General features: G+C 42.7%; 1 protein-coding gene across 1 annotated transcript in view; it reads right to left on the reverse strand.

Annotated features, from left to right (window-relative positions):
- The window catches only part of ABHD6 (abhydrolase domain containing 6), a 57,672-nt gene that overhangs the window by 18,777 nt on the left and 22,571 nt on the right, over window positions 1–16,324 (reverse strand). Inside the window, exons 3-6 of the mRNA XM_011947298.1 lie at window positions 9,095–9,251; window positions 7,038–7,151; window positions 5,385–5,517; window positions 1,233–1,460 (exon numbers count right to left, since the gene is read on the reverse strand). Coding sequence (XP_011802688.1) covers window positions 1,233–1,460; window positions 5,385–5,517; window positions 7,038–7,151; window positions 9,095–9,251 — 632 coding nt within the window. The remainder of the gene's footprint in view (window positions 1–1,232; window positions 1,461–5,384; window positions 5,518–7,037; window positions 7,152–9,094; window positions 9,252–16,324) is intronic.

Consider the following 16,324-nt stretch of genomic DNA (forward strand, 5'->3'; position numbering starts at 1 on the left):
TATAAATCATGCTACTATAAAGACACATGCACACGTATGTTTATTGCAGCACTATTCACAATAGCAAAGACTTGGAACCAACCCAAATGTCCATCAATGATAGACTGGATTAAGAAAATGTGGTACATATATATTGTGGAATACTATGTAGCCATAAAAAGGATGAATTCATGTCCTTTGCAGGGACATGGATGAAGTTGGAAACCATCATTCTCAGCAAACTATCACAAGGACAGAAAACCAAACACTGCATGTTCTCACTCATGGGTGGGAAGTGAACAATGAGATCACTTGGATACAGGGCAGGGAACATCACACAACGAGGCCTGCTGGGGGGTGGCGGGCTGGGGGAGGGATAGCATTAGGAGAAATACCTAATGTAAACCACGAGTTGATGAGTGCAGCACACCCATCATAACATGGCACATATATACTTATATATCAAACCTGCATGCTGTGCACATGCACCCTAGAACTTAAAGTATATTAAAAAAAAAAAAAAGAATATAAGGGGTCCTAGCCGGGTGCAGTGGCTCACACCTCTAATCCCAGCACTTTGGGAGGCCGAGGTGGACAGATCACGAGGTCAGGAGTTCGAGACCAGCCTGACCAACATGGTGAAACCCCATCTCTACTAAAAACAAAAAATTAGCCAGGCATGGTGGCGGGCACCTGTAATCCCAGCTACTCAAGAGGCTGAGGCAGAAGACGGAGGTTGCAGTTTGCCAAGATCATGCCACTGCACTCTAGCCTGGGCAACAGAGTAAGGCTCCATTCAAAAAAAAAAAAAAGAGTATAAAGGGTCCTAAGATTTTTTTTTTTAATTGAGTATCTCTGATTTAGCCCCTGCCTCCCTTTCTAACTCCATCTTGACCATTCTCTTATTCTTGGGGCTCCAGTTACCCCAGCCTCCTTTGTCTTGAATATGCATGTTTTTCCACCTCTGCATATGCTGTCCCTCAAAGAGGCTTATCAAAGCCACCCCTGCCTCCCTGTATTCAATCACTACACCATCTTCATTTCCACTATAAAACTCATGACCACTGGTAATCCATTGTTTACTTGTTATTGTCTGCCTCCCCGCACTGGACCGTGTCTGCCCAGGGACCTTCTTGTCTTTATTGACCACTGTGCCAGCACAGTGCCCGAAGTGTTGCAGGCACTGCAGAGACACTTGTTAAATATATACAGAAGAGGACAAGGAGTCAATGAGTAGGTGAAGGAGGGAATACGTGCAGGGAGCTGGTACTCGCCCCCCGGCCTCTGGGGAGGGTAGTTGTGTCGCTGCTGCAACCACGTTACCTGCTGGGGCACCTTGAAGCGGACATAGGAGCAGAGCTGAAGCATTTCACTCATCTCTTCTGGGGTAGACGGGATCAAGGGAATCTTCTCCACAGCGGCAGAGTCCTGCAGTTCTTTGAGCCGTTGTACGAATTGATTGTCGGTTGAGTACTGCAGGCCTGTGGGATTCAAACCCAAATGGCTTGATGATACATCCACCTTCTTACCAACCCCCATTTTACATAGGGAACTTCCGATAGCAGCCCAGAGTTAATATATTTCAGGTTTACTTCATGAGTAGATTTCTTTTTTGTTGGTACTGCCATCCTTGCTCAAATCAAAACCACACTGAGAAACACACAAAAAAATCCTTCCACATATTTCAGGGACTGGCTACTCACACTGTGGTCCATGGACCAGGAGCATCAAAAGCCCACAAGAAATGCAGATGCTGCCCCTCCCTGGCCCTCTTGAACCAGAATTTGCATTCTCACAAGTTGCCAGGGGATTCATATGTATGATAGAATTTAAGGAGGGTTAGCCTAGAAGACAACTTGCCTGATTACATTTGATTGTTGACAGGAAATGTGAGGAACTACATGACCGGAAGAAAACATAGGGCTGGCACGAATGACACTCCTTCCCTTGGCCTGGACCCACATGGTACTCTCTTATTTGGGGTCAATGACAAAACACAGGGGGACTGGGAGGCTTCCGAGCTGTCCCTTGCTTTAGGGCAGCAACCCTGCTGCCTTCTCCACACTTGCTCTTCCTCTAGGAGAGCAAAATTGAGATTGCTCATTATCTCCCATCACCTCAGGGCATGACATGAGAGTCCACAGAAGCTGATGCTATGTATGCAAGAGGGCAAAACTAATTTTCACTTCCAGCATGAAACAAATTTCTAGGTATTTAGCTTAGCCAAATAATTAGTTGTTTTTTTTTTTTTTTTTTTTTGTCTTTTTTTATTATTTTTTTTTAACTTTGTTCTGGAATACATGTGCAGAACATGCAGGTCTGTTACATAGGTATACATGTGACATGGTGGTTTGCTGCACCTATCAACCTGTCTTCTAGGTTTTAAGCCCCACATGCATTTGGCATTTGTCTTAACGCTCTCCCTCCCCATGACCCCCATACTCTGACAGGCCCCGGTGTGTGATGTTCCCCTTTCTGTGTCCATGTGTTCTCATTGTTCAACTCCCACTTATGAGTGAGAACATGTGGTGTTTGGTTTTCTGTTCCTGTGTTAGTCTGCTGAGACTGATGCTTCCAGCTTCATCCATGTCCTTGCAAAGGACATGAAATCATTCTTTTTTATGGCTACATAGTATTCCATGGTGATTATGTGCCACATTTTCTTTATCCAGTTTATCATTGATGGGCATTTGGGTTGGTTTCAAGTCTTTGCTATTGTAAATAGTGCTGCAATAAACATACATGTGCATGTTAGACTTTTTTAAAAATTTTATATTTTTGTAGAGATGGGGGTCTCCCCTAGGCTGGTCTTGAACTCCTGGCCTCAAGCAATCCTCACCTCTCAGCCTCCCAAAGTGTTAGGTTTACAGGTGTGAGCTATCTCACCCAGCAAAATCTAGCAAAGAGCTAGATTTTACAAAGAAAGGCAGTAGCATCAATAATATTGGTTGTGATGCAGAAATCCACACTTTATAAATCTATGTCCAGCAAATCCTTTAAATCTAACATGAGTATGATGTATGGCTTTCATGATGCCATGAAGCAGATGACATTATCTATTTCCTCTCTCTTCAAAACTAAACCTAGGTTAGATGTCACTTGGTATCCTGGACTGGATCCCAGAACAGAAAAAGGGCATTAGTTGAAAAACATTAGGGGCCGGGCGCGGTGGCTCAAGCCTGTAATCCCAGCACTTTGGGAGGCCGAGACGGGCGGATCACGAGGTCAGGAGATCGAGACCATCCTGGCTAACACAGTGAAACCCCGTCTCTACTAAAAATACAAAAACTAGCCGGGCGAGGTGGCAGGCGCCTGTAGTCCCAGCTACTCGGGAGGCTGAGGCAGGGAGGCTGAGGCAGGAGAATGGCGTAAACCCGGGAGGCGGAGCTTGCAGTGAGCTGAGATCCGGCCACTGCACTCCAGTCCGGGCGACAGAGCGAGACTCCGTCTCAAAAAAAAAAAAAAAACATTAGGAAATCCAAATAAAGCCTGGAATTTAGTTACCAGTAATATACTAATGTTGGTTTCTTAGTTGTGACAAATTTACTGTGCTAATATGAGCTATTAATGGGGAAACTGAGTAAAGGTTATATGGGGCTCTCTATACTATCTCTGCAACTTTTCTGTAAATTTACAATTATTTCAACATTTTTAGAAAGTTTATTTTAAAACTCTTGGTAGAATATAATCTTGAATTTATTTCTACTTTTTAGTTTTCACATACAAACTTAATTTTAAATTTCCAATTGAAATTCGGATGTAAATTTTTTCTCTGAGCAAATGAACCTATACTTGAAAAAGTCAGTTAGATTTTACTTCCTGTAAGTGATTTAAAATCTAAAAACCTTCCATGGATGCTGTTCCTTCAATTCTCAAACTTATTATTATAAGATCAAATTATTTCAGATATGATACTTGAAAAAAAGAGAAGACTCTTTAGTGTCTTCTCTTCAATTTCAATGTCCTTAACATATCGAAAATGATTAGCTTTCAGAGTGGCAGAAGGATTTTAAAGGTCAATTTAGTTAAGTTTCAGTAAAAGTCATTAAATGTTCAATTCATGGCTGGATTCTAGTTGAATCATACAGAGGAAGTAGAAGATATGAGTCATAAAAAGGAGGTAGTAAATATGCAAGGACTTCCAGACATTACAGCTTGTGCTCTGGAGTCAGGCAGCCTAGGCTCTGTTCCTATTGTGGTTCTGGCACTAATGTAATTTCTTTGTGCCTCAATGTTCCCATTTATAAAATAGGCATAATATCTTGACCTGGATGGTAACTGCATATGTAAAATGTCATTGAGATGTTTATTTAATTTGGACAATTTACTATGTATAAACAATACCCCAATAAAGCACCAAAGAGAGAGGAAGAGACAGGCCGGGTGCAGTGGCTCACGCCTATTCCCAGCACTTTGGGAGGTAGAGGCAGGCAGATCACCTGAGGTCAGGAGTTCGAGTGATTTAGGCCAACAGGATCCTGGCCAACAGGATTCAAATTTGCCTGGCCAACATTGCGAAACCCCACCTCTGCTGAAAATACAAAAAGTTAGCTGGACATAGTGGCACACGCCTGTAATCTCAGCTACTTGAGTGGCTGAGGCACAAGAATTGCTTGAACCTGGGAGGTCAAGGCTGCAGTTAGCCGTGATCACACCACTGCACTCCAGTCTGGGCAACAGACTCTGTCTCAAAAAAAAAAGAAGAGGGAGAGAGGGAGATAGAGGAGAAAGAGAGAAAATATGATTTTTATCTATTATATATTATAAATACAAGTCTGAAGACTTACAGAAGAAAAATAAATTCAAAAATCCAACTTCAAATGGTAATATCTAAGAACATGTTACACTTCACATTGACATATGTACATGTAATAACAGAGGAACTAAAGTTTGATTTTTTAAAGATCTTATTATAATAAATAAACATCTCTCAATTTTTACCAAAAAAGGGGAGGGGCATAATTATAGTACCTTTACCTCTCAGGGCTACTGCAAGAATTAAATTCGTATCAACAGCTTAGGTTGTAAAGCCCAATAAATGTTGGATGTTAATAGTAACATTATATTTCAAAGTATGTGCTGCAAAGCACTATATACATTTTAATCAACCACCTCAAATTCCGTTTTTGTTTTTTTTTTATTCTAAAGGTTTACAGGCATGAGCCACTGTGCCTGTCTCCACCTCAAATTCTTGGTGTAAAAAGGCTGGCTCTATATTTTCAAAATCAGTCTGGTTATGATTATGATTATATAACTATTCGTTGGTTAGATTATCAGTAAAACACTGCATACCTCTCAAGCATACATCAAAAAGATGATTCTAAAAAATAGTCATAGCAGACACTAGCTATGTGTTTCCTCAGGGATTAATCCCTGCGGAGGGATGTTTCAGCCTCATAACTTACCAGCAGGGCACACAAGACACAGGCTGGAGACATCCGATGGGTAGTAAGCAGCATATACCCCAGCCACCTGGCCACCCATGGAGGTGCCTACCAGGTGGAAAGGTTTTTTGTTCAGCTTCAGGCATTCTACAAACTAGGAAGGGAAACGAGAAAGCAGCTTGGTTACACAGCTGTAGACAATGGCAATGGTGATTACAGCATAGAAGCCCCCTGGACTTCCTATGGACAACTGAAAATGACTACTGTTTAAAGAGAGTCTGAAACTCTACTGGATCCATTATAAGATGAGCCCTGTGGCATGCATGAACTTCTGTTTATCAGGCACAAGAGATTGAGAGGTCATTTATAAATATAAAATCAACAGGGATTCTGCTAGTTAATGAGTCAGCAAACTTTTCCTTCTTTTCTTTTTTTCTGAGATAGGGTCGCACACTGTCACCCAGGTTGCAGTGCAGTGGTGTGATCATGGCTCGGTGCAGACTTGACCTCTGGGGCTCAGGTGATCCTCCCATCTCAGCCTCTCGAGTAGCTAGAACTACAGGCATGCACCACCACATCTGGCTATTTTTTTTTTGTAGAGATGAGGTTTCATCATATTGCCCAGGCTGATGAAGTTTTCCATAAAGGTCCAGAGAGTAAATATTTTCTGCTTTGAGAGCCATATGATCTGTTGCAACTATTCAACTCTGCTGTTGCAGACAAAAGCAGTCAAAGGCAATATGTATTAAATAAATGAATGAGTGTGACTGTGTTCCAATAAAATTTAGTTTACAAGAATAGGTACAAGCTAAACATAGCTCATGGGCTGTAGCTTGAGGGCTCCTGCCCTAATTTAAAGCTCTTCTCATCCATCTGACCATCCATTCATATAACTACCCATTCATTTGTCTATTCAACCATCCATTCATCCAACCATCCATCCATCTATCCATCCAATCATCCAATCAGCCATCCACCCAACTACCCACCATTCTAAAAAATATTTATTGGATATCTATTATGTACAGGAAACTATGATTAGATGCTGAAAACACAGCAAAGAACTAAAAAGACAAGGTTCCTGACCTAATTTAAAAAACAGTTTAATGGAGGAGGCAGATATTAAATATCCTCATTTGGGGGAAAATACTTAAGGTCAACCTGAAACTTACAGGCTACCCCGTTCTAAAATGGCTCTTAAACTCCTATGATCTTGAAAGCTTAGCGAGAGAAGGCTAGAGATAGATTCTAAAATAGGTGCTAGCAATAGATGCTAACGTAGGTTATAATGTGAAGAACACCCTCCCCAGCTAGGCAGAGGGGCTATTACTGTTATCATATAGCTGGTAAGCAGAAAAAGAGATCCCTAGGAAGGGAACTGGTTTTAAGAAATTCTAAACCCCTTTTCAAAGAGTTAAAAAAAATGCACAGATTGTATTTAGTTACAAACAACTGCAATAGGCTTAGAGGTGAACAGTGTGTAATAAGCCCTGGCCCTCCACTGCCAACTGGAGATATCATCAGGTTGCCATTTGGCTTGCCATCACTTTTAGACAGAATGTACTGGAGACTGGTCATGAGGTAGCACAGGACTCCCTTCCCTGCTCTCCAGACTTGGACAGGCAATGGTGGCTGAGACAGTCTGGGCAATCTTTGGTAGAGCCTCCTGCTTACCTGGTGTATCCTCTTGACTTGCCCATCTATGGACAGGTCATCCAGGGAGGAGCGGGTGGTGCCCTCATGTCCTGGCATGTCCACGCAGACCAAGTGCAGGTTCTTTGGAAGGAACTGAGGACACACAGACCTGGAGAGTCAGTATGTGGTGTGCAAAACATGTCTCCCCATTTTCTTGGGAGGTTACCCCATGTACAGTGACCCAGACGCTCAGCGTTTTACCCCAGTAATGTGAATAAGCGTTGCCAGTAGCCTCATCAGGAGCAGAAGCCCACAAAGACTAATACATAAATGGAAGCAGGCTCAGGAGATGCCTGTAAAAAGGGGACAAAGTTGGGGTAGTAGGCTTAAGTCTCTTGCTTTTTCTTCACACCAGTTAACACGTACTACCTCGTCTTTCCCTCACCCCTTCCACACTTACTCCAGCCATGCAGCTGCTGACTTGGAACTGGAAGGGATGGTTCTGTTCTCTCATATCCTAGCCAGCTCCAGAGCCAACAGGAGCAATGTTTTCCCCAAGAACCACGTCTGATCACCCCAATTCTGGTTTGCTTGGTTTCTTTTTACATTAAGGTCTAATTCTCGAAATTATTATTATCCTAAAATACCTTCCTCCATTTAGATATGTAGCACTTTTAACCAGGAAACTGAGAAACATAAGTTACCAACAAACATCCAGTTATAAGAAAGATACTTATCTGAGGAGGGGACAGGAAGTTCATCAAGGCATGAAGATGACTGTCCTCACAGTGGAATTTGGAAATAAGAACACAACTAACTAGAGGGTATGTGAGTCTTTACCTCCTGGTGTAGATGATACTTGGGATCTCTCAGGTATGGTCTTGCCTGAGGTGGGAGCCAGGGATGCTTCCTGCCCAAGACTTCTGCCAGCCCCAACCTTCACCTGATCACTCTTACCAAGGGCAGCAAGTTGCCACACCCAAGTAAAGCAAGACAAAAAGTGAACTTGGACAACTCTTCCAGAAAGCTGCCAGATCAAGACTGCTTCTCTAAATGGCAAAGGAAAAGAAAAAAGCAGATGCAGAAGAGGGAATGGGAAGGAAAGGAAAAGAAGGAGTGAAGGAAAAAGATGGAGGGGAAGGAAGAGAAGAAACTTGGGAGTACACGAAAAGACTTTTAAAAGCCCCACTCTGAATTCACAGCAGTTCTGAGATGCAGCTGTGTCAGAAGCCTCCCCAAAGAAATATCCACGAGGTAAAAAGATTTCTAAACCATAGGTTTTATATATAATATTCAACTCAATAATTTTTTTCTGACAAAAGAATGAGCAATATATTGTATTAGTTTGTTAGTTTGTTTTGAGATAGGGTCTCACTCCTGTCGCCCAGGCTGGAGTGTGGTATAGCACAATCTTGGTTCACTGCAGCCTTGACTTCCCAGGCTCCGATGATTCTCCCATCTCAGTCTCCAAAGTAGCTGGGACTACAGGTGCATGCCACCATGCCTGGCCAATTTTTTTTTGTATTTTTTGTAGAGATGGTGTCTCCCTGTGTTGCCCAGGCTGGTCTCTAACTCCTGGGCTCAAGTCATCTGCCCACCTTGGCCTCCCCAAAGTGCTGGGATTACAGTTGTAAGCCACTGTGCCAGACCACACTGCATTAGTTCTAATATGACTTGAACCACCACAGTTCTGAGTTCCCTTTGCTTTCTACCATTGTTGATGACATCATGTCCTAGTGGAAACCCTTTTCTTCTTCCCTTCTTTTTTTTTTTTTTTTTTGAGACAGAGTCTTAGTCTGTTGCCCAGGCTAAGTGCAGTGGCATGATCATGGCTCACTGAAGCCTTGACCCCCCAGGCTCAAGCAATCTTCCCACCTCAGCCTCCTGAGTAGCCGGAACTACAGGCACGCACCACCACACCTGGCTAATTTTTCATTTTTTGTAGAGACAGGGTTTCTTTATGTTGTCCAGGCTGGTTTTGAACTCCTGGACTCAAGCAATCCTCCTGCCTCAGCCTCCCAAAGTGTGGGATTACAGGCATGAGCCACTGCACCCAACTCCCTTTTCTTATGAGAGAGAAGAATCAAGAATTGCACCTTGACCACACTGAGCCACATATCCTTGTGGGCAGAGAATCCGTGGAGCATGAGGATGGAGGGTTTGTGCCCAGGCCTGCCCCGGAAGGAATAACAGAACTGATAGTCGTCATGGTGAACATAGCGGACTTGCATGCCCAATGTCCTCCGCCAGTACCTGGAGAGGATGGGAAATAAAGACAAATCAAAATCAGTAAGCTCTAGATGAGTGGCTTCAAGGAGGGCACAGATCCTCCCTATAAGTCTTACTTCGTGATAACACAGACACTTCTCCAGCCCTTGTCCTCCATCAGTCACTAGAGTCCTCCTGAGCTTTACCCTCAAGGAAAACGAAGCCAAACCATTCCAGAGAACACCTTAAATGAACTATTTTGGTATATATTTTATTAATCACTCTAGGAAGGGAAATGTGGTGTTTTCTTAAGAAGCATGCCACACATAATAACCTTTTGATAATATGTCTTTCTAGAGACTTTGAGAGTGATAACTTATTTCTTGAGAACCATCTGCACTGGTCCTCTGGCTTTGTTCCTCATAACATATGGCAGCTGGTTGAAAGCTCAGCTTCTGCTGGTTACATAAGACTTGGCAGTGCTAGACTGTGGCCCAAAATCGATTTCAATATGAAATTATCATCTAAGCAAATTGAACTCTCTGCATGGTGAATCCCTCCAAGATGAGAGATAATTAATTTAATCAGAGATGCACTTTGTAAGATACTTCACACTAAAGAAGTAGCCAAGTCTTGAAAAAGCAAATAACCTAAACTGTCTGGTCTTAACTCTTTGTGTAAAATAAGCAGAGAGGGAGAGAAGATATATATTCATATTTACTTTTATCTGCATACAAAAAATGTGGGAGCATACATAATGTCTTTTTTTGTTTGGTCAGGTTTTTTGTTTGTTTGTTTGTTTTTCAGGATAGAATCTCGCTCTGTCACCCAGGCTGGGGCAATCTCAGCTCACTGCAACCTCCACCTCCCGGGTTCAAGCAATTCTTGTGCCTCAGTCTGCTGAGTATCTAGGGTTACAGGCACACACCACCATGCCTGCCTAATTTTTGTATTTTTAGTAGAGACAGGGTTTTGCCATGTTAGCCAGGCCAGTCTCAAACTCCTGGCCTCAAGTGATCTGCCCGCCTTGGCCTCCCAAAGTGCTGGGGTTACAGGCGTCCAGCTGGTTAAACCGCACCTGGTTGGTTTCTTTTGAAACCGTTTTAATGACTGCATTGCCACTCAAAACGTAAAGAACATAATAGCATTGGCTAGCTTAAAAGCTCTTCTTACAACAAGGCAAGCATATTTCAAAATTCTACATTATAACATGACTTTGTTCATCCATTCACATCCCTTCTCATTCACTTATTGACTTTGAACGTCCCCTCCAAAACTCATGTTTAAATTTAATTGCCATTGTGAGGTGAGACTGGTAAGAGGTAATTAGGCCCTGACAGTTTTGCCTTCATAAATAGATTAATGCCATTATTGAGGGAGTAGTTTCCTGGTAAAAGTGAGTCTGGCCCCCTCTTGCCTGTGGCTCACTCTTATAGTCTCTTGTCCTTCTACCTTCCACCATGGGATGACACAGCAGGAAGGCCCTTGCCAGATATTGGTGCCATTCTCTTGGGCTTCCCAACCTCCAGAACCATAAGCCAAACAAATTTCTTTTCTTTATAAATTACCTAGTCTGTGGCATTCTGCTGTAGCAACACAAAATGGAATAAGACACTAACTATATAATCTTATGAGGAAATGCTGCATTCCACTAAGAATATGGCAAAGATTAAATGATGAGGTAATCCATGTACAAAGTTTTGTTCAATGCCCAGCACATGGTAAGTATTCAGTACATGATAGTTATTAATATTATGTAAAGATGATTTTGTCCTTCCAAATACATCATTTGCCAAAAATTAAAAGGAAAAATTAGGGGAAATATTTGCAATGAATATGACAGCTACAGATTGAGATCCTTAATAAATAAAAAGCTCACAAATTGATCTCAACCATGCTAAAATCCTAATTCAACACTAGGCAGAATAAATGAAAAGGTACCTTAGAGTAGAAAAGATATTAATGACTAACAAACGTAAAAAACATGTTCAAGTTCACTAGTAATTAAAAATATGAATAGTGCACCAACATGGATGGAACTGGAGATCATTATGTTAAGTGAAGTAAGCCAGGCACAGAAAGACAAACATCACATGTTCTCACTTATTTATGGGATCTAAAAATCAAAACAACGGAACTCATGGGCATAGAAGTAGAAGGATGGTTACCAGAGGCTGAGATGAGTAGTTGGGGGTAAGGGGGATGGTTAATGGGTACAAAAAAAAATAGAAAGAATGAATAAGACCTATTGATAGCACAATACGGTGACTATAGTCAATAATAACTTATTTGTATATTTTTAAATAACTTAAAGAGTGTAACCGGATTGTTTGTAACTCAAAGGATAAACGCTTGAGGGGATGGATACCCCATTCTCCATGATGTGCTTATTTCACATGGCATACCTGTATCAAAACATCTCGTGTACCCCATATATACATACTATGTATCCCCCCAATTTTTTAAATAAAAAATTAATAAAGAGAAAAATGAATACCCTTTATGAGCTTCTAAATTAGAAAAGTGGTGGGTTTTTTTTATTGAGATGGGGTCTTACTCTGTCACCCAGGCTGGAGTGTAGTGACACAATCACGGTTCACTGCAGCCCTGTGTCCAAGTGATCCTCCCACTTTGGTCTCCTGAATAGCTGAAATTACAGGTGCATATACCATGCCTGGCTAATTTTTTAATTTTTAAATTTTTTTGGTAGAGACTGGGTCTCCCTGTGTTGCCTGGGCTGGTCTTGAACTCAAGTGATCTTGCCACTGAGCCACTGCAGCTGGCGTGTGTGCGTGTGTGCGCGCGCCTGCACACACACATGCATTTATATAACCAGTTACACAGTTCAGCCTTTCTAGAAAGCAATCTGGCATAAAATATCAAAAATCTTTGAAACCTCATGCCCCTTGTTGACCCAGTAATTATAGTTCCAAGAATAATCTGTCTCAAGGAAGTAAGTAGCAACCTTGAAAAAGAATATTTTTAAAGATGTTCCAGCCATGTTATGTGTTGTTTAAATTACAAAAAAATCAGTACTGGCCGGGTGTGGTGGCTCAAGCCTGTAATCCCAGCACTTTGGGAGGCCGAGACGGGCGGATCACGAGGTCAGCAGATCGAGACCATCCTGGCTAACACGGTGAAACCCCGTCTCTACTAAAAAATACAAAAAACTAGCCGGGCAAGGTGGCGGGCGCCTGTAGTCCCAGCTACTCGGGAGGCTGAGGCAGGAGAATGGCGTAAACCCGGGAGGCGGAGCTTGCAGTGAGCCAAGATCTGGCCACTGCACTCCAGCCTGGGCGACAATGCCAGACTCCGTCTCAAAAAAAAGAAAAAAAGTTAGTACTAACCTTAGTGTCCATGAATAGGAAATATATTAAACTACCATATAGCTAGGTGATGTCATACTCTGCTATTATTTAAAATGGAGTTTTCAAAGAATATTCAATAACACAGAAAAATATTTATGACATGATGTGAAGTGAAAGAACAGGATGCAATTTTATTTTTAATACTGTTGATTCCAATTCTGTTAAAAAAAAAAAAACTATTAAGTATACACAGATGAAGTGGTGGCGGAGAGAGGTGGGAAGAACAAAAGAACCATTGAAGAAAATTATTCCAGGGGTTATGGGTAATTTACATTTTCTCTGTGTTACTTTTTTATTTTAAAATTATTTATTTTTTTTTATTTTTGGTACCGGGAGCGGGGCTCGAATGGGTTACGTTTTTGTAATCATCAAATTCTCTATAACTCTCAAACAAAGCACAGTGTGAGATCATGGAAGAGCTGAAAGGACCTGGTGGAAAAGGTGAAACTTCAGCAGACTACTGGATACTCAACATACATCAGCTGGGAGCTGGAGAAGGTGTGCCAGGAGGTAGAGATGGCAGAGGAAAGGGCCTGGGGGAGAGTGAAGTATGACTTGAACCAGAGTGAAGAGACAAAGGGTTGGAAGGCAGCCAGACTGCCAGACTCAGGAATTGAGGGCTTCTTCATTACCAGACGGAGCTCTTTGGTACTACTTGATATTTTTCATTTAATTGGTACATCCACTGGACAAGTTTACCTAGGCTCCACAAACAAGGAGTTGGAAAACTAATATTTTTTCTTTTCTTTCTTTTTTTGAGACAGAGTTTCACTCTTGTTGCCCAGGTTGGAGTGCAGTGGCGCAATCTTAGCTCACTGCAACCTCCACCTCCCGAGTTCACGTGATTCTCCTGCTTCAGCCTCCTGAATAGCTGGGATTGCAGGCATGCATCACCAGGCCCGGCTCATTTTTTTTTATTTTTTAATTTTTTTTGAGACGGAGTCTCGCTCTGTCGCCCAGGTTGGAGGGCAGTGACCGGATCTCAGCTCACTGCAAGCTCCGCCTCCGGGGTTTACGCCATTCTCCTGCCTCAGCCTCCTGAGTAGCTGGGACTGCAGGCGCCCGCCATCTTGCCTGGCTAGTTTTTTGTATTTTTTAATAGAGACGGGGTTGCACCGTGTAGGCCAGGATGGTCTCGATCTCCTGACCTCGTGATCCACCCATCTCGGCCTCCCAAAGTGTTGGGATTACAGGCTTGAGCCACGGCGCCTGGCCTGTTTTTTATTTTTTAGACGGAGTCTCACTCTGTCGCCCAGACTGGAATGCAGTGGCACTATCTTGGCTCACTGCAACCTCCACCTTCTGTGTTCAAGTGATTCTCCCACTTCAGCTTCCCAAGTAGCTGGGACTACAGGCGTGTGCCACGACGCCTGGCTAATTTTTGTATTTGTAGTAGAGACGGGGTTTCACCATGTTGGCCAGGCTGGTCTCGAACTCCTGACCTTGTGATCTACCCACCTCGGCCTTCCAAAGTGCTGGGATTATAGGAGTGGGCCTCTGCGCCCGGCCTCTAATTTTCGTATTTTTTTTAGTAGAGACAGGGCTTCTCTAGAAACCCTTTTAGTAGAGACATGTTGGCTAGGCTGGTCTCGAACTCCTGACCTCAGATGGTCTGCCTCAGCCTCCCAAAGTGCTGGTATCACAGGCATGAGTCACCATGCCCAGCCCAGAGAACTAATATTTTCAAATGATCCCCTCAATGAAAGAGTAGGAAGATGACTCTAAGATACCAGGCCAGCTGAAAAGTTCCCATGGCCCAGATGGAAAAAAACAACTTCTTTGGTTTAATGATAATAGAGAATAGATTACCTCTAATTCACAAAAGCAGAACCTTACAGAACAGAAACAAAGAAGAATTAAGGTGGGATGAATGAATGTCTCAGGAGAAAGATCTTTTACAATCTCAATACACGAACCAAACTGCTCCTGTTTCAGGGACAGAAGTCATTGAAGGCTCTATTGATCTAAATAGAAAAGCTCCAAAGAGGACCTCCCCAGGATTCCTCTTTAATACAGTCTCTTGGAGTCCAGAGTCCTCATCCTATAAGTCTCTCTCTAGTTAACAGGAACCTCTGAAGAAAAGAACTTACAGATTTTTTTATACTGTGGTAAAATAGACATAACATAAACATTTACCATTTTAACAAGTGTACAATCAATGGCATTACACAACATTGCTAAACTACCATCACTGTCCATTTCTAGAACTTTTCATCATCCCAAATAGAAACTCTGTACCCATCAAACATTAACTCCTTATTTCCCCCAGTCCCCTAGCAACCTCTATTCTACTTTCTCTATGAGTTTGTCTATTTTGGGTAAAAGTGGAATCATACAAAATTTGTTCTTTTGTGTCTGGTTAGTTTCACTTAGCACAGCTGTTCTCAAGGTTCATCCATGTTGTATTAATAGCATGCATCAGATTGTCATTCCCTTTTAAGGCTGAATAATATTCTATTGTGTATATACCACGTTTTGTTTATCCATTTGTCTGTTGGACATTTAGGTTATTTCTATCTTTTGGCTATTGTAAAGAATGCTGCTATGGACATTGGTGCACACATTGAGACCCTGCTTGCAATTCTTTGGAATTCACACTCATAAGTGGAATTGCTGGATGATATGTTAAATGTATAACTTTCTGGGGAGCCAACAAATTTGTGCATAGTCACTATACTATTTTACATTCCCAACAGCAGTGCATAGGGGGCTCCAATCTCTCCACATCCTCACCAATGCTTATTTTTCATTTTTTAAAGTTATGTATATCTTGCCACAACAAAAAGAAAGAAACCAGGCCAGGCATGGTGGCTCACAACTGTAATCCTAGCACGTTGGGAGGCTGAGGCGGATGGATCACTTGAGCCCAGGAGTTCGAGCCTGTCGCTATAAAAATCTGCAAAAATTAGCTGGCAAGGTGGCATGCACCTGTAGCCCCTGTTACTCTGGAAGCTGAGGTGGGAGGATCACTTGAGCCTGGGAGGCAGAGGTTGCAGTGAGCAGCCTAGGTTGCTCTCAAACTCCTGGGCTCAAGCAATTGGCCACCTCTGCCTCCCAAAGTGCTGAAATTACAGGCATAAGCTGCAGCACCCAGCTCCAAATTCACTTATTAATTCCAACAAATTATTTATAGATTTTTTTGGACTTTCAGTATACACAATTGTGTCATCTGCAAACAATGTCAGCTTTATTTCTTCTTTTCCAATTCTTATCCCCTTTTCTTTCTTTTCTTTTTCTTTTTTTTTTGAGACAGAGTCTCACTCTGTCACCCAGGCTGGAGTGCAGTGGCACGATCTTGGCTCACTGCAAGCTCCGCCTCCCGGGTTCACGCCATTCTCCTGCCTCAGCCTCCCGAGTAGCTGGGACTACAAGTGACTGCCACCATGCCCGGCTAATTTTGTTTTGTATTTTTTAGTAGAGACGGGGTTTCACTGTGTTAGCCAGGATGGTCTCGATCTCCTGACCTCGTGATCCGCCCGTCTCGGCCTCCCAAAGTGCTGGGATTACAGGCTTGAGCCACCGCGCCCGGCCGATATTTTCATTACACAATGAAAATCAGACCTGATGTCATCCGCAGTGGCCACAGCATCCCCGGCTGTGGCTCTCTGTTGACTCACGTTGAAGCATTCGGTACCTCCTGCAGGAGCAGCCATAGTCCACGGTGCGGTGGAAGTGTGCTGGCCATGCTCCAAGGACACTTAGACCCAGAGAGAGCTGCTCTGAAGACCTGCTGTGGCCTACTGGGGACAC

The sequence above is a fragment of the Colobus angolensis genome, unplaced genomic scaffold (assembly GCF_000951035.1).
Source record: "Colobus angolensis palliatus isolate OR3802 unplaced genomic scaffold, Cang.pa_1.0 Scaffold26, whole genome shotgun sequence".
NCBI lineage: Eukaryota > Metazoa > Chordata > Mammalia > Primates > Cercopithecidae > Colobus > Colobus angolensis.